This window comes from Paramormyrops kingsleyae, chromosome 9, assembly GCF_048594095.1.
Source record: "Paramormyrops kingsleyae isolate MSU_618 chromosome 9, PKINGS_0.4, whole genome shotgun sequence".
Taxonomy (NCBI): Eukaryota; Metazoa; Chordata; class Actinopteri; order Osteoglossiformes; family Mormyridae; genus Paramormyrops; species Paramormyrops kingsleyae.
In genome coordinates, this window is record NC_132805.1 from 29626953 (window position 1) to 29650492 (window position 23540).

Consider the following 23540-nt stretch of genomic DNA (forward strand, 5'->3'; position numbering starts at 1 on the left):
TGTTTTGCAAAGAAGGCAACTGTTCGAGCAGATCTCCCTGGCAAGCCGATTATTTTTTGATATTGGTTTGGACATATTTGGACAAATATATACTGTTATATGGAAAACAGTGAACATCTCTGCCTTTTCTCGAAGACGGACATTAAATACACTAATAATGCAAAAAATAAAACCAGTAAAGGGATGAAATATAATACACAGAACAGTTTGTATATGAGTGACACTAATTAATCTCGTACATTTACCATTCCTTGGGTTATAAAATTATAAAACTTTATTAAGTATTCAATTTCCTTAATAAAAACACTTAGCCTGAATACAATGAGAGCTTCTACTTATATTTCTCAATAAGGAAAATGAAATTACATTCATTTCAAGGGATGCTTTTGTATTCGTAATAACCATGTAATATTTGAGCACAAAATCAGTTAAATTTATAAAACTATAAAAGCCTTCCAACCTTCTACAAAATTTATATAAAACGTAAATTGTAGTAATTTTCAAACAAATTATACGCCTTGTCTACCAGGAAAGATCTTTCCAAGGTAATTTGCAACGTGAGCTTACAAATAAATGACAGTAGTGACACTGAATAATTCCTGCTTTGAAATTTCAGGATTTATAAGGAACTTATGAGAGACAAAAAAATATATACATTTTTAAAATCCATAAACATTCCATAAGGGCTTATCCAACAAAAGGTTGCAGTATCTACCCAAGGAAGCACTAGGCGTGTAAGACAGGGGAGACCCTTGGACAGGACGCCAGTGCATCACATACATACACAGCCAAACTCCGCAGACTAAGAGCTTATATTTATAATCGTTTTTGTGGTGAGATTAACCAGAGAACCTGTAGGAAACCACACAACCCGGTAGAAAATCAAATCCCCAAGTACAGGCGCTGCTATAATGTAGTGCAACTGTCCGAGTCACCGTGCTGCCTATTTATTAACACTGTTTTCAGTTTTCTTGACTACCGTGTTTCATTTCATGTTCCTCTGCTATATTACAAATATATCGATAGTGATGCAAAAAAGGAACACAGCGGTATGTTTGTTATGAACAGGAAATTGAAATCTTTATCTCCCTGTAATGTACAGCCGTGACAGAAAGAATCAGCCTGGCAATTTCCTCCGTTATTACCCAGGGAAGGAGAATAATAGTTAAAAAAAAAATAAAAAATCCTGTGACTTGGTTACTAGCTGTTGTTTGGTGCCACCTACTGACTAAAGAGTGTAAAAACTAGATGAAGTTGCTTATCGTCGTCACACCAGTTTTCCTGGTGAGGGTCCAGGCGGCAGCGTGCCAAGCAGGTGGCAGCAGACCTCCCTTACTGTGGCCGCAGACACCAGCTCGTTCTGGAGCAGCACCAGACATCCCCAGAGACAGGGGTCTTCCAGCACGTTCTGGCTCTGCGCTGGGGAAAACGCTCAAAACAGCTCCCTTGGGAGCCTGGGATTGACATGATTTAAAATTTATGATACAGACAGGCTTAAAAACAGCTCTAAGTAAAACACAAAATAAAATATCACAATGGATACTGCTTTTAATATTTAAAAGAAAATACAAAACAAGGAGGACTGGACATTTACAAAACATTTACAACTGAAATAATCAAGGTTTTGACATATATACACATGGCTTTGATTTTCTAGCTCCAAAATCAACAACGATAGTGAACTGGCAACTCTGCTAAAGCCCGGTAAGAAGGCAAGACGGCAAGCAGTTTGGTTTGAGCTTAAAATGCAGTTAGTTTTATAGCGTTTATGGGCTATTCGAGGGAGCCGATGTCGTACGTCCCTCAGACGAGTCGACCTCACGACTTCACTTGTCGGCAGATGGATCCGAGCTGTGTGATGCAGCTGGTGACTGCGGGGGCCACGGGCCGCGTAGTTTCCCCGCGCCACGCCGCCAGAGTCTCCATGGCCTCTTTAGGGTTGCAGGGCGACAAGTCGTAAATCGTGTAGACAGCCGCCAACTGGACCGCCCACGGCACACCTGCGAATGAGCACGGTGAACAGGTGAATAGTGCTTTGTAGACACTAATTAACATTTTCGGGTCTGACCCGACCGCTACCACCTCCTGTTCTCCCTGCTTGCAATAGCCCCGATCCAGAACCTGACACGTAGCCAACCAGGACATCATCTAATATGGGTCAGCTGCCATTTACATTACATTACATTCATTCATTTAGTAGAAGCATCTATTCAAAGTGTCATACAGTTGAGAAAGCAGTGTCAGCCAGTCCCTGGAGCTCCTGTGGATTTAGGGCCTTGATCAAGGGCCCAGCAGTGAAATCACACTGCCATCCATGGGTTTGAAACCAGTGACCTTCTGATCAAGGACCAAGCACACTAAAACACTGACTGCCATTTATATACTTAGTGTATATATGAAGGAGGCACAGTTACTAAAGCCGGACCCACCCTTTATAAAGGACTAAAAAACCATTTTCACAGGGCGCCTCACAGCCGTTTAACATTAATAGGAGTCAATGGAGGGATATCAGTGACTCACATTTTACATGTTGTGCAGATTCAGAAACTACGCCAAAGACAGTTTAAGTCTAAACAATGTGTGCCACCACCCAGTAAACAAGGACCCTAACCAGAAACAGGGAGAAGGTACCAAGGCTTCCTCTCTCAAAACTCTATATCGCATGACAATCAATCTACCTTCTTTTTGTCCATGTCTGCCGAAGGTGTTGATCACTTTTGCCACGTTTCTTACAGAAACTATGGATCTCTCCTTAATTCCCAACTGGCCAAGTCGTCCTAAAAAACACACAGATATACTGAAAATGAACCAAATGTTATGTGGTAACAGCTTATCATGAGGTATTGCACGTAGGCAGTTCTCTTTATTATGAGTATTATAATGGGAAAAGGGCAAACAATTTCAACAATTTTAGCGTTAAAATGTACAAATGTATAAAGAGTACAGAACTGTAAAGATCCTAAATGCAACAAAATAGGAATAGAAAAGTGGCATTTAATTTACCAATTAATCTTAAAACAGATGCTACAGAAACATCTGGAATGCCAGGTGGTTGATTTCTTGGTTGTGTCACCCACTTGTTCATAATAGGCCAAAGTTCCTTTCTGTTAATAAAAAAAAAAACACAATCATAACAATTTTGCGTGATAAGGTTTTTCCACAAAAGTGGCCTTCTACGAAATCAAACATGTTAGCGGAAACAATCTGTGGAACACTTAAAACGATGTTGCCACTTTCTTTAATCTATGTCACACCAGAACCCTAGAGCACGTACAATGTTTTCGATGCAGCAGACCAACATAGAGCCATTTTAATAAAATGCAACGATGGCTCTTTTAAAATATAAATTGCCATCTTTGTTAATAGCCACGATTGGTCTAATACTAGCAGCAGCAAAGACAGGGAAGCAACACTAAACAACACTTATGGTAACACACCAACAAAAAACACACACATTCCACGGCAAAAATCACACAGTTATGACATTTCACCATTTGCAACATAAATACACAAATAAACATTTACACTATATACAGACTCGCATGATGCGGTGAAAAGCATACCGGTCACTGCATAATTCCTCCTGCTGACCAACCCCATGGCATCACATTTATGTCAGCCAATCGTGGGCAGTGGGTGGGATCAGAACAAATGATAAGGTTCGCCTTGGGTACCCTACACAGGCGATGCACCGAAATCGTGATCACCACGACGATCAGAACTCATACGATGTTGATTTCGTCTGAAACATACGGCCACCTTAAGACATATGTGACGAAATTAACGTTATTTCAGACTTACGATATTAAGTTCTCATATGTCCAGTTCCACTTCTTCTGGGTGCACAGCAGATCGACTGCATACACGTATTCCCAAGCTGCCCGGTTCAGGTCATCTCCATGCCTCTCATGCTGCTGGAATGTCATATTTACTCCCGTTTGGAGTGGCATTAATGTTTTCGTAATAATCTTCTCAATGTCACAAGGAGGATTCTGAAACAAAATGGTCAGCTTGTTATTCTACGAGTTAACACTTCCTAAATACACATTTCCAGTTAAAAGCACTATTTTAACATGAAAAACAATTTTTCCAACAAGCAAATAGTCCAGAGCGCTTCCCTAATGGCTTTTCTTCCTCTTTCCTCATAGATAGTAACTAATTACAACAAAATTAGTAGTTTATCACAAGAAATGTGCAAATAAAGTTCTCATTCAAGTAATATTTCAATAACCAGAATTTGGTGTGATCTGCACAAAAAGTGACCAGTTCTTCATGGTCCAGCATAAAATAAAATAAAATAAATAAATAAATAAATAAATTTTTAAAAACCGAACTAAAAATAAAGTGAGCGTTAAGGGCCTACCGTCTCCCAGCCAAGGTACTTGGTAAGGCATTCCAGGACCTCCCCATCCGCCCGATCCTTAATCACTGCGTGCATGGCATTGCACACGATCCCCGAGTGTGGGAATAGAATGTTGTACCACGTTGTCACGATGAACAAAATTAACTTTGCTGACTCGGGGAAATCTATTTCAGAAAGAGGGGAGAGTTAAAGTTAGCAGAAGACAAAACCGAAGATTGTAATTCAGTGCCATCTCTACTCCTGAAGGGGTTACACCAAGTGTGTACACACCACAAAATCCTCCATATACAGCATGCTTTGCCAGAGCAAATTGTCCTTCACGAATTTCATCTTCATATATAAATATACACACACTAGTATCAGAAGGATTTAACAAGGTCCTTCACATTTTCAGTGTGCATCACATTTTAAGCTATACAGCTCAGCATCAAGTTGCGCTCAATAACTGAATCCTATTACTGATTTTACCTTCTTTCAAGATGCAGTAGACAAGGAGATGAACTCTTTCCGATTCATCTCTCTGCCGACATAATCCTGTATAGACCCTACAGAGACACTGCAGGTGGTCCCCGCTAAGGGTGTCCTTTTCAGTCTTAATCTTTGTCAAGACTGCAGACAGGAACTCATCTGCCAAAGACTAAGAGACAGAAAAAACATGAGACACCAATGCAGAGTTCCCTCACACTCAGATTCAACTGCTAAAATGAATACTAACCTTATTAATGCCACAAAACTCGCGGATGACTTCACGCTCCTCATCCCTCAGCACTGGCACCTTTGAAATCCTCCCAATTTTGAGATGGCTTCTAATCACTGGCAATACATCGAAGCAGGACGTTCCGATTTTTGTCAAAGCCTTTGAAATTATTTCCACCGTACTGTTCGCCACACTGACATCCTGAGGGCATTCAGGCTGTAAGTCTTCTTTAGGCACTTGAGATGTGACTTGCTGAAGCTTTTCTTGGTCCCCGAGAGGCCTAGTCGGAGGTGCGATGCTGGGAGTAGCTTGGGTGCCATCTTCCAGCCGAAGCCTTTTGGCACTTACCGGCAAAAGCATATTTACTCCCGGTCTTTTCCCTGTTTCTTCACGGGGAGAAGAACAACTGAGTTTGCGTGCATTTTCCATCGACTCCTCGGCACTACAACTGTCAGGCTCGTAAGATTTCCCGGTTTTAGTGAAGGCGGTGGAAGACGAATTGATGGACTTGTAACCTGTAATCTGGTTGACCGGAACAGGTACTGCCTTTCCATTTTCGGCCACAGGTCTGCTAAGAGTGACGTTCCCCCTCAGAATGTTGAGGGTCCGAGCTCGAGCAGACAGTTCAGGATACATCGTGTCGAGGATTCGGACAGAGTTCTCCTGGGTTGCAGTAGGGGATGCAGAAGATGTACTCAAAGCAGAAGGGGGAAACCTACCAGGAACAGGAACGGCATGCTTGGGAGTCGCCGAACAGAACTGCAATGGAGATGATAGTATTCTTTCACATTTTGTGTCAGAAGGGGACTGAGGGGCCAAAGATGGAGATATTTCCTTTGGCCCACCAGTAAACGGAGATGCAAAAGGAGGAGGTATCACCTTCCCATGCCGAGGTGAGGACAACTCATGCTTTGGAGAAGAAAAAGACAACTTGCCAGGAATAAAGCTTGAGGAAGAGTCAAGAGTGTGTGGTTTTGTAGGAGTTGCAGTAAGCGGTGGAAGCAGAGGTGGAAGTGGTGGGCCCATTTCAGATCTGACCTTCCTTATGCATTCTGGTGACCATGCAATACCTGGTGCATCTGTAACTTGCACAGAAGGGTTTGGTATGATGGACTCTTCACCCTTCATGTTCACCTTCATTACTTCTTGTCCATTATCAGAACACTGTGACATGTGACCAGGAACAATACAGTCCTTCGATGTTTCTTTCTGGGTAGAGTTTTCAGAAAACCCTTCACTGTTTTCACCAATAGAAGTTTCATTTATGCTCTCGCATCTTCTACAGGATACCTTTTCATCAGCTGCAGTTTTATCAGGTTCCTCATCTCCCCTCTGAAAATCTGGTGCTGACTCTATGATACATTCTGTACCTGCAGAAGAATTGAGAGAACTTCCATCTGCCACTTCATCCTGTGACTGTAAGGGAACTTTGTCAGAGTGGTTTTGGTCATGTAATTTCACCCCTTCCAATGATGATTGAGAATGATTTACCATCTCATGATTCTCCAAGACCAAATTAGTTTCTATCACCACAGCCTTACTAGCACAGTTCTTCAGATCACTTTTGGTCCTCTTAATTTCGAGGATCGTTGAGAAATTGGCATCTGCCTTAAATGGCTCATCAGATGGTGCATGATTTATGTGTTCCTTTAGAGAGCCATGTATCGTTTCCCTATCATCAGTTCTGATCCATCTTGTTTCAGATCTCAGATCCTTCATCGGTTCAGAGGAAATTTGGCTACTGGTGCGCTGGTGCGTCATTTTAGCTTTCCTGTGCAGCTTGAAGGACTCATCTGATGATTCGCTATTTGATGACAAGTCCTCTGAGGTAGCCTCTACTGATATATGCACAGGAGATGAGTCAGGTCCAAAAGGTCCTACACAGGAGGCTTCGCAATCTTCACGGACTACTTTAGCAGCCTCCTTTGAGTCAGGTACCTTTTGTGATTGTAATGAACAACCTAGACCAGGAGACAATTTAAGGGCATCAGCCAATAATTCATCTGATTTTCCTGATTCTATTTTTGCACTGTCCTTTTCAGGAATGCCATTTTCCACCACACCACAAACTTCTAAATGCTCTAATTTATCATCAGGTCCGTCTTCTTTATTGAAAGGTACATTGCTTGGTTGGGAAATTTCATTAGCAGCTGTAAATATCGGCTTTGGTTGAAGAGAGGAGTTTCTCGCTTGGATTGTATCTATTGTCTCATTATCTGCATTTGGTAAGGCAGCATCCTCCCCTGGGGAGACCTCATTCAAGCAGACTCCGTTTTCCTTGTGCTTCAGGCCACCCTCTAAAAGCATTTCAGATCCCCTTAACTCTGTCACCATAGCCAAGCCCTCTTCTAAATTCTCAGAACTTTCGCCCATCCCGATCGTTTCATTTGCAGATTGCTTGACTTCCACTTCCTTGCACAGTGCCAGAGGTATGGAGACGTCTTCCAGAGGATCATTGATCACACGGCAAACTTTGAGGGGAGTACACAGCTCCATCACAATATCATTATCGCTATCTGTGTACTCCGTGTTCCCCATGCGCTGCAGCCACAACTCTGAGGTGCTTGCTGGAACCGCAGGGTTGTCTTTGTGGTCTTCTGCTTTGTGTCCATTTGGAAGGATACCCAAGAATGTCTCATCAGAACCGTGTATTGCATGAATTCCACTATCTTGCTGTAAAGTTTCCTCTAGCATCAGGACTTTCTCATTTGAAAATGTTTCAAGATGATCAAACCTTTTCCCACTGGAAATGGACTCATTTGCACAAGGACTTTTAGGCGACTCTGCCAATGTACTGATTGTATCCTCTTGTGAAACAGATGTTGGGTTAACAGTCTGGTCTTTAGAAAGTGAACTCAAGTGCTGAAGATCTGTGGATTTAGGTTTCATAGACGACGGAACATCGGTGCCATCATCAAGCATCTGAATAGGCCTTCCCATTTTTTCAATAGATGTTGCTTCTTCCTCATCATCGCTTGATTCTGACACAGGTCCAAACACAACTTCCTGTAAAACAGGGGCATATAAACAGCATGTCTTAATCTGTTAATGGGCCTGGGCTGTCTAAAGATATGCTGTATCAAAAACAATAAACTTTCTAATTTCCACGTCTGTATAACAGTTCACCAGGAGCAGACAAAAATGGCTACAAGAGGCACTAATCATAAAAAATTATACACATTTCATTAAGTTCAGCCCCCCACCAATTATTTTATATACAAACCAATAAAAAAAAAGACAACTTCTATTTTTTAAATCCCACCTTATTCTCTTGTACGGAAACATGCCTATGGGACATACCTTGATATATGGTGAAGAAATTGGCGATAAAAGAGAAGGCAGAGGTCTGAACCAGTCCATCATCTCCTCTAAACTGGCCTCTTCCGTTTCCACAGGCATCTCTTTCACAGGAGGTGAGGACCCCAGATCTACACTGGCAATTTCACGAGCTGGAAGCAGAGACCTTCCGTCCATAGTGACCACGGCATTTAAGTGCTCCTTTGAGGCCCTGTCTCTCTTCTTCAACTTTTCAAGTGCTTCCTTCTCTGCACTGACAGAGTATGATATCCTAGAGCAAGAGCCTCTTGATGGGGATCTGCAGTTCTGGATTTTAAATGGGCTCCTAAGTGGCTCTTTTGGAGAGCTCTCCCTGGAGATGTTGATTCCATCTGCAATGAATGCAGAATTTTGAAGTAAACAACAATGGGAAATGTCTGAAAACACATCAATAAAAAGCCACTTATACTAGGAGTCACAAGAGAATATATTTTAAATCAAACAAAAGATATAGACTTATTTACCAGAAAAGGTTAACAGCTTCGAGGTCTGTTGATACTGTGGCTCTACACACTTCCAAAGTTCTTCCAAAAGCAACTTAACTTTAGCTGCAAAATAAGACAAATAACACACAATATAATTTTATCTGCAGCAATTTTTACATAAAATCATACATATATAAGCACTCAAATGTCATTGAGGACTCACATTTATCAACCGTTGGTTCTCTAGGGGAATTTGTCTGAACGGACACACTTCTTGTCTCTGTTAAAAACAAATTATTTTCAGGAATCAAGCCAAAGCACATCTAAAACCCTATAAAAACAACAGACCACAGGACACAAACCTTTTTGTTTTTCCCACTCCAGTTTCTCCACATGTTTCTGTAACACAATAATGACATATTTTTCTTAAAACTGCTTTAATGGATTATTACTATTATGGATAACCCCTCCCACCCCCTGCACCACACTGTGGAGGCTCTGAGCAGCTCCTTCAGCACAAGACTGTTACACCCTCAGTGCAAGAAGGAGCGCTTCCGTCGATCATTCCTCTCCACAGCTATTAGACTTTACAACACATCACTGCAGTGACCACATAATCAATATATATATAATCCCTGTATATGTACATATGTGTGTATATATATGTATATCTGTGTGTGTGTGTGTGTATATATATGTATGTATGTATATATATATATATATATATATATATATATATATATATATATATATATATATATATATATATATATATATATATATATATATATATATATATATATATATATATATATATATATATATATTTCAGCAGCTGCTATCCATATACCTAGCATTGTGTATGTTTCTTTTTTTCTTACATTTTTACTTATATATTTTTACAGTTTTAGAAATTGTTTTCTATTGTTTTTATTATCTGTATTGTTATTTTTTTGCTGATCCTATGGATCCTGTCCTTTTTTTGTACTGTCTTTTTTCATTATTGCTGCTGTTTTCTCAAAGAATTTCCCCATTGTGGGATTAATAAAGTCTAATCTAATCTAATCTAATCTTTAAGTGTCCTTTTTGAAGTGAATGAGGCTTACAGAACCGGAATAATGCGCAAAATGTCAGAAAAGCCACCTTAGTGACCTCAGTAAGTCATGCCGCCTCATTAATCTGGGTGAAAGAGTTTGTTTAGCAAGCAGATAAATGATTTTGCCAGTAAAATGGCATGAAAAAGCCCGTTACAGCCACACTCATTTGTGCTTAAGCTAATCAGCATGACAGACAAAATGGTGACCTGACCTCTGCCTTCCACACTTTCTTCTCCAGCCCTTGTTTGTCCAGGTTCAGCTGCTCGATCTCACACATCTGCTTGACGCTTGAGTCTTAAATAGAAAATAAAGCCCCAAGTTTTTGTTTATTAGGACTGGGTGGGGGCTGAGCATGCACAGAAACAATACTAAACTGAGATGAAACCACATGGTGATGCCTTTATTAATGAATTAAGTATTAATAATTAATGCTATGCACTGCTTTTTGATACAGTGTCAAATACAATGTTAATTATGCATGAGAGATGCCGTCATAACATTTATGGAAATGACTCCAAATGGCTGCTTACCTTTAAACATCTGTAGTTGATGTTCAAGGTTTTCTTTTCTAAGAAAGAAATACGGATGTTTACAAAACAACCAACCAACAACACAATCACTGGGTAGCCCACTTGGCTCCAGAATCTCAATGTCACCATAATAATAGATATGAAAAGATTAAAAATCATAAACATCTTTTGCCCCGAATGAAGAGAAAGAGTTGTTACGGCTGTCATAATCCGTGCCACACAAGTATGACAAACTAAAACAGAGGTGAAAAGTTCAGGTCCAGAAAGTAAAAATCCAGACCAAGATTGTGTTTCAACCAACCAGTTGAGCATTAAAGAGTCACAGCGGCAGAGTGCTCACCTAGATGGCTTTTTACTCTGGACCTGAACTATCTACCTCATATAAAAAGTAATCAAAACTGCTATTCATGTTGTACTTATTTAACAGGAAGGTTCTTACTCTGCAAGTATTTTAGTGTTTTCCGCCTTAAAGATCTCAGCTTCGCTGGCGGCCTGCTGGTACTGCTTTAAAGAGCTCTAATAAAAGACAGAGAATGCTCAGATTCCAGTGCATGCTTCAAATATAGAGCATTTCCAAGCACTAAGACTAAGACAAGACTAATCACAATGAGTGGCAAAATAAAGCATCTTTCATTCTGACCTGCGTCTTCTGAACCTCTCTTTCCAGACCCTTTTTCTCCATTTTAAGCTTTTCACTTTCTTGTCTCTGCTTGGCTGTCGTTTCTTTTTTTGGGGAAGAGAAATCAAAAGCAACAAAAGATGCATTATAGCATTAAAAACAAGAATGTACACACAAGCATTATTAATATTAACATGTCAAAGACGACAAATAGCTACAGAGACTAAGTAAAGAACAATGTTTTTACTCTAAATATCATTAGCTATTACTGCTACATTTTTTTTTATACACACACTTATAATTTTATTTTTAAATCAAAGAGACTCACCTTCCAGCTTTTTTAGCTGAGTTTCAAGGTTCATGTTTCTGAATATGACATAAAAAATAAGTTAAATGAGGAGCATGAATAAAATGTAGTATCGCACAAAATACTAGAATGGTTCTCACTGAGCCACAGTCTTGGAATTTTCGTCCCTGAGGACATCCACTTCCATAGATCTCTGCTCGAACATTTTCAGGGTGCTCTGTTTAATTAGAGAGAAAAAAAAAGGTTAGTACACTAATTACAAATAGGCTCCACATATCCCACCACATAAAAAGCCTCGTTATGAGTAATCCCTCTACAGCTACCCATATTTGATACCTGCCAGATATAGAAACGTAAACCTCAGTGTTTCTGAAACAAACCTTCTTTTCCTGCAGCTCCGACCGCAGTACTTCATATTCTTTGCTCCGCTTTTCCAGTGGTACCATTTTATCCAGAAGTTCATCCAGCTGTTTATGGAGTTCATTGGACTCCCTGAAAAATGGCAGCAAAAAAAATATCATGCAACTCAAAACGTTTCCCACATACACACCACAAGTGACTCCTGAAGGATTCACCCACAAGTAATCAATGGTCTGCATATAATGCGAGAGGCTTAAAACATTGATATATTTTACTGTACCCACTCAGAGAAAGCTATACAGTAAGCGACCTCGCAAACTGAAATTAAATGGATCTCTTAGGTCCTTTATCAGACTTAGAGACTCCAATCCAAGGTTTTAGGACCATAAACTAGGATAACGAACACAATACAGTAGCAGAAAAGATGGCCATGACCCATCTCACATAATAAGCTAATGACCCATAAAGCAGGGTTTTGCTATAGACAGCACAACATATGAATCAATACATCAATTTTCTGTAACCACTTGTCCTATTCAGGGTTGCAGGACGACATACATATTTAACTCAAAAATGCTTACCTTTGACATTTCTGAAGCTGTAATAAACAGTCAAGAAAAACTAATATCGTTTCAAAAGAGACCTACGAGTGCACTTACAAACAACTCTTTAGAGCACTAGAGAGTTCACAACTTATGCTGAATAATACAGAGCTTCAAAGGATATCATCACACTTTGCTTCATATTCCGTTAAGAGGTGGCTGGAAAATGAGAAAAATGTTATTACCATTAAACATCAGAAGTAACACTAAGTATTTAAATCCGTCTTTGGGCAATATCACTAGCTGCAAGCATACACGCACACTTTTTCTTTCCTGATGCCATTGCAATACGAAAAAAAAATCCGCCCAGACACATTCCTTGAAAGTACTGTGTCAATATTATTTTACAACAATGAAACCAACAAGACACTTCGAATGAATGAATGAATGAATGAATGCTAAGACACATAAAGATCACTAGGACGTTTGTAGCTTTCAAAAGAAATTACAGTACTGGACAAGTAAAGTTTAATTATATGTAGATGCAGTTTTGACTTCAGTACTTACTCTGTATCAATTACTTTCTGCTTCAGAGACAGCAATGCTGCCACATATTCATTCACGTTCTGAAAAAATATATATTTCAATTAATACAACTTTGAGGAAAAAGTTCTGAGAGCGTTACATATATAGCTAAAGAGCAAAAAAAAAATAAGATCTTCTTCGTAATCTGATGCGCAATAGCTTTTGTTTCTAGAAAAGTCATATGACAAAGTAATAAAAGAAATATTTGGTTAATACATCAAAACGTGACAAAAACCTGCACACGGTGAATTATAAAGAAGTACGGCGCCTAACCTGCTGTAAAGCAGCGCAGTTTTGACAGGTTCCCGCAGTGGCATCTGAGGCGATTCCTGCGATTTTGGATTGATTCTCACCGGGCATCATTGTACCAACACAAACAAAGCAGAAACCCGTACGATGAAACGAGCTGAATCGCTATTCAAATGAAAAAAGAAGAAAACGAAGACGGATGTAAAATATCCAACACATACTGCTCTGACTTCCACAACATCACGCGAACGAAGGTCTGTACACACAACACGTTGGCTCAGGCCCCCAATAATGGACCCGGGCTGTCTAAACATATGCCGTATCGAAAATGATAAACTTTCTAATTTCCACAACGATATAATTTTTATCTTGTTTCTGAATATATACATAAGTCTTTATAGATGTGGCCTGATTCAAATGTAACAATTAATGGTTTAAAAATAATTATGGAATTACAAAAAAGTACCCGGCAGTAGAATGCTACTGCCGATCTGTGGCCTTACTTAAGTACTGCGCCATCCTTTGCCAAAGACTTGTGCAGGTGATTTGTGCGGTTGCCTAGTTACTTATCATAGAATGCTCTTTTTCCAGCGAAGTTTACTTTTATCCGTCAGTGACAACGTGACTGTCCTAACTTCCAGTTTAATTCCACGTTTTAAACGCTAACCAATGATTTAGTAAACACGTAGCTTGTATATTGGTCGTTGCAGGAGATTATGTTATTTATTTTGCATTGCATATTTACGTGGAGTACCAAAAGTCTTGTGCCAATAGCTTAATTATTTAGTTAATTATTGACAGTACCCTTAGACAGTGCGGAAGTTGATATTAGAAAAAAAAATCCAAGAAACGTAATTAGAGTTTAAAATGTATAAGATGACATTCATTGAGAAATGGCATAAACTGGGAAGGAAGAAGCAGGTCTTTGGTTTTTTAGTCAAAGCGAGGTAAGTAAATGTAAAATGTACTGTTTAACAGGCTTGTTAAGGGAAAAAACTTGCTGTCATTGATTTGCTTTCGAGTCCTTTTTAACGGAGTATGTAACTCGCGAATAAAATCGGAAATTAACTTGCATTACAATGTCGACGTTAGCACTCACGCAGTAGGGGGCGCCCTTGCCCAAGCCAACAGGTAAAAAGTATATTGTGTTGCAATGTTTTTCAATTATGTAATATATGCAAGTCTATTAACCGTTAATACAAAAGCAATATCCCCTCCATGAATCAGCAGCTTATCATGATGGAGAGGGTGGTGCAGTTCTGTGATTCTAGGAGGTATGTTATCTGGGGCAATTTCCCCAGGTAGGGTCTCTCAAGGCAAACTGGTGGTCGGACAGACAAAGTGTGATTCAGAAAACCCCCATGGTTGATAAAACAAAGGACCAAGTAAATTCAGCTGGATTAGCGAGACCAGGGCCCAGTCCTGGATCCAGGCCTGGTGGGGGAGCTCATTGGTGAGGATTTGGTGGTCACCTGCAGGGGGGTCGGGTGCAGCGTGGGAGTCGAAGGCAGGGACCTTGATGGACTGATCGCTGGCTACAAAATCTAGCCTTTGGAACATGGAACGTAACCTCCCTGGTGCGAATGGAGTGAGAGCTGGTGCGGAAGGCAGAGAAATATAGCCTAGATATAGTCAGGCTCACCTTGACGCCTGGAACCAGATTCCTGGAGAGGCCTGGAATATATTCCACTCTGGAGTTGCCCTTTGTGTGAGACACTGGGCAGGTGTCAGTCTACTCATAGCCCTCCGGATTGGCGCCAGTACGTTGGAGTTCACCCGGGCGAGTGAGTGGGTTGCCTCCCTTCGACTTCGAGTTGGGGTATGCTTATGCACCAAATACCAGTTCTGAGTGCTAAAACTATGTGTGCTTTCAGTTACACATACACTGTCAAATAAACTATATTTTCATATAGTTGTCGTGGTTAACATCAGAGACTGTTACATGTTGCACGTGTTGTAAGATTAAGACTTAATACGTGGTATTTTTTTGTCTTCACTTAGTCCTAAATAAAGCATTATTCTGACATTATGCCAGTGTATACGTGCTGAACTTAGTTACATTGTTACTAATTGCTGGATATGAAAAGTGGCGGTTTGTCATTTGTAACTCCTTACAACACCCACTTAGAAGGTATTGTTTCCCTGATACACCTTCCTAAACTGAACTTCTCAGTAAATCAGTATTGATAAAGATCTCAAAAAAAATTATGTGATTTAAATTGAGCCAGAAAACGAAGGGTGGGTCTTACATCACTGAGAAGCACTTGTGTTTTTCATTACTGAAAACAAAATATGCACAAAGTTTTCATCCATACAGTGTACACCCATATATGATTAATATTTTTATACACAGAGGATTTTTCTAATTTGATTTAAATGTATTATAAACCCTATCTGATACTTATTTATCTTCAACAATAATAGGATGCACAGCAAAATCATTTTTTTTTTCTCTCAATAAATAAAGTTTAATAAAAGCAACCCTCCAAGTCATTTTTTCGTGTATTTGGGACTCGGGTTACTTTGCCAAGGAATTCCTTTGGTATTGTGCTGATTCCTCATGTTTAATGGGTTACACGGTCCAGCCATCTATCTTCCAACCACGCCCGGGATAGACTGCCAGTCAGGGTATGTACACCATGGGCAATTTTGAGTCCCCAATTCATTTGACTGCATGTCTTTGGACCGTAGGAAACCCACACAAACATAGAGAGAATGTGCAAATGCCACACGTACATTTTTGCACAGAGCAGAGCAGGACTGTAACCTTTTTCAGGTTGGCCTTGCATTGAGCAGCACTTTTCCAATATATATATATATATATAAAACACGAATCCTGGTGGTGTTTCCCAGCATGATAATCGACACCCAACCCAAGTATATAGAGCCAGTTGGAAAGCTCACATTTTTCCTAAGGAAAAATTAAAGCTGAAAATCTTGCATCAGGTTGTTTAAATGATAGAAGATAAGACTCCTGTCAAGTTCTAGTGCAGCAGATTAAACATGTGACATACACCACTAACAGCATGGATCGGCTACATGTTTATTTTTAACCATGTTGATATATAGAAGAGAAACTGACCCACCTTGAAAGGGTTTGCCACACAAGGTTCCGTGGTAATGAACTTAGAAGTTAGAAGTTGTAAGGGGAAAGTGTAAACCCCGAGTAATTTTGCAGACACCTGACATATGTTAAACTCGGATGTATCTGTCTACAGAATAATGTATTATACCCAGTACTGTTTTTTTAAGGTTTGGCAGTATGCTTAGGGATATTCTCTAATCCCTGTCTCACCAAATGGCCTTGCCTGTTACTGGATACTCCTGTATTTTGTATGTGGCTCTCAGGAACCTAGTCCTCATGGTGTTCTTGATTTGCAAGCCCTTCTGTTAGCCTTTGCTCAAATGCTAACTTGCACTTGTTCCTGGTCACTCATTGCAAACACAGCCTAACTGCACTTATGCTTTTCATGTCCCGTCTGCCTTGCTTGAAAGCTACTTTGAACAAGAACATTTGCTAAATAGATAATCAAAAATAGTCATCCCTTCCACGACTTAACTTCTAAGGGTGATTAGTTAAAAACCAGCTATATGCCATCATAACAGTGCACGATGTAGCTACAACTCCAGGATAAGATCGGTTGACAAAAAAAAATCTGCTGACAGCTAGCTGTTGTTGCATCAGCATCTAATTAGCACATGAGTTAGATTTCATGACTTTTTCTCTACATGAACACCTAACTCAGCACAGTTGCATACACAGCCAAAATAAATGTCAAGGACAAGCACATTCTGCTGTTTGTGAGCAGAACTACATGACATACTTTGCAAAGTAAACATAGATTAATTGTAAGATTATTAATTGTAACTTGCAACATCCTATACACTGATTCTTGTTACCATATAACTAACTGATGTATTTATTAAAACATTGTATTGGAAATACAGTCAATAATTATTTTCTTTTGAAAAATTAAAAACTGAAACACTAATATGTTGTCCTTTACATTTTATGTATTATTGTGTTTTTCCCAGATTACTATGTTTATTACATAGATAAAGGGCACTTGATGCACTTGATGCATATTTGTTCTCAGTACATTTTTTACACAGCTGACTCAGTAGGAAATGTTATTTTCAAGCATATTAAGATAAAAAATATATATAAAAAGGTTGTTTGCTTTTTGTCTGGCCTTTTGACATTTCTCTTGTTTTTTAGAATTCAGCCTGGGAAATACAGAAATTTTAAGGAGACTTAAAGGGGAATTCCACCTAAAAATACCACACAACAGCAAATGCCCCATAGATCCAGAGCAAATTGCAGTGAACAGGGAAAGTGCTCCACATGTTCTGATGTCGCCACGACTCACCAGGACACTTTTCAGTCAGCTTGACTGGCTATTGAAATCAAACAATTAGTATCTAACAATACTAATAATGATGTCATAGTTCATAGCAGCTGTTTGAAATAAAATGCTATAGCAATACATGTGTATTTGAAAGTTCTTCACAGGTTCAGATTTACCAAGTGATGAAAATGCAAGGCAATGTCACCTTCATAAGGTGAAGAGATAGAATGATTATATTTAAAATGACCACTGTTAACAAAGAGACAATAAAACAAATTTACAATAACAGCATGCTGAGCTTGTAAGTTATTAGCTAAGTTTGTCTACTAAATCAATAATTAACAAGCACATAATAGAAAAAAAAATCAGTATACAGTAAGGAGTCAAGGAATCAGAAGTGAAATGCATCCACACCTGATCATGTTACCTGTTGATGTTAAGTAGGTAGCAACAGGAAGATATGTTAAAATACGATTTTCCCATTTAATTGGGCAACTTTTATTATGTTTTTAGCTAACATAGCCATATATTGTACATAATATTAAATGCATCTAGATTCAAATATAAATGAGTGGTAAGCAACATGGTCAGTGTCAGGTGAAATCGGCTTATATCTGCTCGATACTCATTCATACATGTTCAAATATGCTAAAATGAAAAAATGTTGTACTTTATACAGTTCATAAATAAAAGTACTGTTGATGTTTTAAATAAGCCTCTTCAGCTCTTCCTATGTTCCTTTGACACTTTGTAGGAAATTATTTGGAGAGGAAGAAACTAATATTTCAATTTATGTCAATGTTTTCCTTTATCAGCATTTTGAGATTTTTGAAACCTTGATGTGAATTTCAATATTTGATCACCTTAGCACCAGAGGCACTGCTGAATAGGAAACGCGGGGTCTGTCAAAGTTATCTACAGTAGTACATCGAGGCACACAGCTGTAACATCCACTACAAAATTCGTCTGATGTATATACCCTAGGATTGAATGCGACATAGACTTACATTCGGATATTAAACACATTATACTGATAACAGTTTGACTATAAATACAATGGATTAATTTTTAAAACACCAGATGCATTTATGATTTATGATTACCATACAAGTTAGCAAAACAAATATAACTGTTAATTTTTTTTAACAGCACCACCCAAACCATTGGCATTCAGAATTCCAGCACATTAAAAGTGTACAGGCCCATATTTATGCTGAACACGTTCCAGTAGTCCAAAACAACATCTGGAAATAATATGGTTTGAGAAACATATTACAGTTTTAAAAAACCATGGGTCAGCACTTGTGATACAATGGTTTGTAGAATATGTGTTATGTGTTTCCATGACTGAAGTTTGATATAGTAGCTTTGGACAAAGGTTGCTTCCTAGAGGGGATGTTAAAATATCTAAATCTGTTACTCTTTTCTTAGTGACTTCTACATGTAGATGGATATTTAATAAAGTAATCTGTTCATCTTTAGTCTGTGGTACACGTTTGGAGAAAGCAATCATTCTGACATTGCATATTTCTGAATACAAGTCACTGGAACCAAAAGTATTCTTGTAGTATAAATATAGTACCCATTTCCAGAATACAAGCACACAACAAAGATATGCAGTTCAATTAAAAAATATCTCACAGTTCTTCAAGTCAAATATTATGGGCAGCTTGGCTGCACCTACCTCCGTTATGCGATTCTGACATGTTATTGTTTTACAAACAAGTCACAGTTTATGTTTCTGCAAATGCTGTCAATGCATGTACTTCCTTATGCAAATGTGTCAGCTCATTACCATAAATACTACAACAGAACTGTGCAGCTGGCTCTAATGCTGAAAATGGCTAAATGTTAGGTGACTTAAATGACATGATATATACATGCGCAACACTGCTAATAAATAAAAGCACCAATTTTTTAATGTCTACCTTGATGATCAGTATTTTAATACCTTTTAACAGTTACTTGGTATACATTAGTGGCAAGGATTACCTTGGATTCTTTGTCCACTGTGAAGCACCATAAAAAGCACCATAAACTGCATAGCAGGCGGGACAGACGTATAGTGCTGTATACAAACTGACATGACCATCAAAGTACTTTTCTCTAAAAAGGAGAGAGTTTAGGAGTGTTTCCCAATCTGGTCCTCCAGGACCCACAGCCGGTCCACGTTTTTGCTCCCACCCATCTCCATGCCAGACAGTCCACATTTTTGGAGCTGGGAGGGAGCAAAAACCTGGACTGCTGTGGATCCCCGAGCGAGGACTGGATTGAGAAACACCGCTTTAGGGAAGAGAAGTGGAAAGAAGACAAAGTGCTTAAGCAGCAGTTTCGAGTCGTTGGTGGGAGGCGTCTCTGAAAGCATTCATGGATGACCACGCGGCCGCTGAACAGGGTCTGCTGTAAGGTGACGCTGGTCCTGATGCCCAACAAATGAGTGCAACTTTAAATACTTAAATTAAACATACTGTGTGTCCTGGGAATTGGGGCGGGGTGGGGGGGTGTGGCTTTCAGGGACGTTTCCCTGCGATCGTACTGCAAGAACAGGACATTCACCTTACAAGTCCCTTCTGTCATGAAGACCTAGGCTCAGGGGGGTCCATGGGAGGAGGGGGCACAGGAGATGGCATCGTTTTTAGACCTTCGTGGACCATGCCTGCATGGAACATTCCATGACACCGCTCTCCTCTGTCTGCTCAGTTTCAAATGTCATCCATGTCTGGGCCTGCATGTGTACCAGGCCTTCAAATGCTGGATTATTACACACAATCTACTGTCCTTCCTCTGCCCTCCTGTCAAGGCTGCCGAGCATCTCCTCCCCATTTCAAAGGTTTGAACGAGAACAGGACTGGCAGCATTGAGTCCCGTAGAATTTATGATGGCAGATGCCATGCTGGGGCACCAGGTGGCACCATTTGAAGGCGTCCATACAAGGCACGTCTGCGAAAACACACACCACAAATAATGAAAAGACATGCAACACATCAGGAAGAGTCATGGTGACGACTACCACCAGATGGCCCTACTATAGCACCCTCAGAGAACGCTTAGCTCCTGCAAATACCAAGCTGCATAAACAGGTATGACATCAGTATGGACAAAAGCATCAGATATGCAGTATCGTGCATTTTTTTAATTGTGTTTTATTTACCCATCATCCATAACTACAAGAGGTGGAGACCAAGAGACCAAGGGGCCTGACCAGTGTAAACATGGCCCTTTTGAAATAGGCTTGCTGTCTTCTGAGCTGGATTAGTAGAAATCAGAGGTGGAGATGTCAGGTCCAGAGAGTACAAATCCAGACCAAGGTTTTGTTTCAACCAACCAGTTGAGTATAAAGAGTCACAGTAACTGGTTGGTTGAAACAAAATCTTGGTCTGGATTTGTACTCTCTGGACCTGACATCTCCACCTCTGATTACTACTAATCCAGCTCAGAAGATAGCAAGCCTATTTCAAAAGGGCCATGGACACCATGGGATACCGGCCCATCACAGGATACACACACTCATGCTATGGACAATTTAGAGACACCAGTTCAAATAGACCACATGTCGCTGGAGGGATCTGGAATACCTGGAATTAACCAGTGTGAACACAGGGAGAATGTGCATATACTACATACAGAGAAGCAGTGGTAGTTCAGGTCCAGAAAATAAAAATCTAGACCAAGATTTTGTTTCAGCCAACCAGTTGAGTATAAGGAGTCACAGTCACAGAGAACTCAACTGGCTGGTTGAAAAAAATCTAGGTCTGAATTTTTACTTTCTGGACCAGAACTGCCCACCTTTGCAGTGAGGGTCACTATGACCTTCAGGGCCCCCCTATAAAAATTATATGAATTATTAAGGATATTTTAAGGCCAACTTCGGTTTTGGATTGAAATTGGATTTTTGGAACCACTTAAACAAGGGGAGAGTGTAAATTATTATGGGGCTAAAGTAGAGCCCCCTACACTGGAGACGTGATACAACAGAGCTACCACTAAACCGCTGCACTCCATGTGACACTGAAATGTTTACAAAAAACATAGATGATCAGAGCCTTTTCTATATGTATGGAATTTATGGGTCATTATAAACTGAATCCAGTCCAATGACACCAGATTCCAGAGGAGAATGAGAAAGTGCTCACCCATGCCCTCTGCCTTGGGGCAGAAGTTGCTGTTACAGGCCTGTGTGGGGGCCGGCCGCAGGCGGGGGTGGCACGCGGGCGACGGCCGGCCGTGGACCAGGCACTGCACAGAGCGCAGCTGCACACCTCCCCCACACGTCACTGTGCACTGCCGGCAAACCACACCTCTCATCATCTCTCCAGCTACGTTTCTACATATGTATGAGCTCTTGTATTTCAACAGATATATTTTCTATATATTTCATTTCAGATTTGTGAAGTTGTACAGTATGATCCCCATAAGTATGAACAACTAAATTGCCTAATAAAGCATATTCAGAAACAGTTAAGATTGCAACTGATGCATTATTGTAAGTTCATGTTGTTTTTATGTGTTGGTATATTTATGTATCTAAATGTCTGTTTTTTTTTCACTGAATACACATCAAAGTCCTGTAAATGCAAGGTGCCATGTATGTAATTCAACTCACCTGAGACCAAGGGGAAGTGTACCACTCAGGTCTAGCCAATCGGGAGAGATGTTGCTGAACAGGGGTGGGGCAATTTGCCAGAGCACATGGTTGTTGTAGTTCCACCACCGGCTCTGGAACATGCTGGCACTTCTTCGGTGGCAGTTCCCTATGTTTCCCAGTGGCGTCCTTCTCCACACACATGAGGGAACGCTTCTGAATGCCCACCCCACATGTTACAGAGCACTATGGGATTTAAAACAAAACATAATTAACAAATAAGCTTTCCAGGGTAGCAGTTACATCAACACAGCCTACGCAAACAAAGATGAAAAGTAATGCCAAATTTGAGAAGGATGGATTTAAATTTTAAAATCAGATTTCCGCTCTCTAATATTGATTATGGAGTTCTACAATTAGGACAGCCCTTAACAAAACCAAATCGGACAGTCATATCTGATCAAATAATGTAATACTATGATATATCAAATCTAATATATTTACAGATTTATTCCAATTATATTTACTATTTATAAATTTTTAGAGGACTAAAAAACATGAGCTTAATTCATAGGAATGGACAAGTACAGAAGTCCATTGTCTACCTCTGTAAAACTCAAAACGGTTGCCGAAATGGATTCAGTAATTTTTTTATGTGACCCGTCATTAATCTGGGTTCAGGAAGTTTCTAACTTCCTTTGGATGCTTGTGCTGTGTGTCCCAGCAAGGCTCCTGTACCTGCTGCCAGCTGGAGATGAGCCACTGGGCCTTGCGGTGTTTTGGGCACCGCTTCAGCACACAGGGTTCCTGGGCACTGGGCTTGGGCTCTGCCACACAGGAGCTGTCGGGCAGCACGCCGGCCTGGCCGCCAGGCTCTGAGCTCCTGCACACCACCGTCCTCCTCCTCTGGCCCTTGCCGCACTTACGTGAGCACTGTGGAGGGGCAGCGAGGACGACATCATGGCGGGCACGGTAGGAAGGCATCTGCTCGCAGCGGCTTCCGGATCACGCGTTTATCCGACAGATGTGCCAGTATTCTTACAGTATTAAAAAGTGAAAGTATAACCGAAAACCAGAAATACAATCTTCTCATCACACGCTGACCATCATGAACACAACATTTTAACACAACACTTTAAAATAAGTAAAATGACACTTTATAATCGGTAATTTTACTGTTGGATGGAGTTTTCATGGAAATGAATAAGCTGACAATTCTCTTTGAATGTCACTGCGACCTCTATAAAAATTCTATGAATTATTACGGATATTTTAAGGTCTCTGGCACAGGACATCTTTGTGGACAATGTGGTTCCTGTTCTCGGCCCCTACTAGGTACACAGAAATGGTTTATACCCGCCATTTATCAAGGCAGCTTTGTTCAGTGACATTAACTGCTTGCAGTGGGCTTGCAAATCATATAATGCTAATCTCATTTTAGTCACTTTCACTATGCATTTCTATATTCATAATTAACATAAAGCATCTGTTAAAATGAT

At 40.0% G+C, this 23540-nt stretch overlaps 2 protein-coding genes across 3 annotated transcripts in view; both read right to left on the reverse strand.

Annotated features, from left to right (window-relative positions):
* Positions 1-1530: 1530 nt before the first annotated feature.
* On the reverse strand, positions 1531-13390 carry ice1 (KIAA0947-like (H. sapiens)). Of its 2 annotated transcripts, none has more exons than XM_072716752.1 (22): positions 13135-13390; positions 12844-12902; positions 12460-12495; positions 12316-12333; positions 11755-11866; positions 11515-11591; positions 11396-11433; positions 11089-11171; positions 10888-10964; positions 10449-10486; positions 10130-10212; positions 9184-9220; positions 9045-9101; positions 8861-8944; positions 8361-8728; positions 5079-8066; positions 4832-5000; positions 4364-4527; positions 3802-3992; positions 3004-3104; positions 2679-2777; positions 1531-2000 (listed from the first exon to the last, which is right to left on the reverse strand). In XM_072716752.1, exons 1-22 carry the CDS (start codon positions 13222-13224, stop codon positions 1819-1821), a joined length of 5151 nt encoding a protein of 1716 aa, XP_072572853.1. In that variant the 5' UTR covers positions 13225-13390; the 3' UTR covers positions 1531-1818. The 2 variants fall into 2 exon arrangements, 1 of the variants encoding a protein (XP_072572853.1); XR_011993115.1 differs by lacking the exon at positions 1531-2000 and adding an exon at positions 3564-3675 and having other exon boundaries at positions 2759-2777.
* Positions 13391-17669: 4279 nt separating this feature from the next.
* The window catches only part of adamts16 (ADAM metallopeptidase with thrombospondin type 1 motif, 16), a 44803-nt gene continuing 38932 nt past the window's right edge, over positions 17670-23540 (reverse strand). The window contains exons 20-23 of the mRNA XM_023813931.2: positions 22780-22974; positions 22063-22287; positions 21593-21740; positions 17670-20399 (exon numbers count right to left, since the gene is read on the reverse strand). Coding sequence (XP_023669699.2) covers positions 20284-20399; positions 21593-21740; positions 22063-22287; positions 22780-22974 — 684 coding nt within the window. The 3' untranslated portion in view covers positions 17670-20283. The remainder of the gene's footprint in view (positions 20400-21592; positions 21741-22062; positions 22288-22779; positions 22975-23540) is intronic.

What these genes read in the sequence shown, in the direction of transcription:
- ice1 (XM_072716752.1), bottom strand. Translation starts at nt 13,224, where the DNA reads ATGATGCCCGGTGAGAATCAATCCAAAATCGCAGGAATCGCCTCAGAT. An exon ending in AGTACCTTGGCTGGGAGACG is followed by an intron (nt 3,993 to 4,363) that starts GTAGGCCCTTAA and finishes ATTTTGTTTCAG; the next exon opens with AATCCTCCTTGTGACATTGA. An exon ending in CAGACATGGACAAAAAGAAG is followed by an intron (nt 2,001 to 2,678) that starts GTAGATTGATTG and finishes GCTCATTCGCAG; the next exon opens with GTGTGCCGTGGGCGGTCCAG.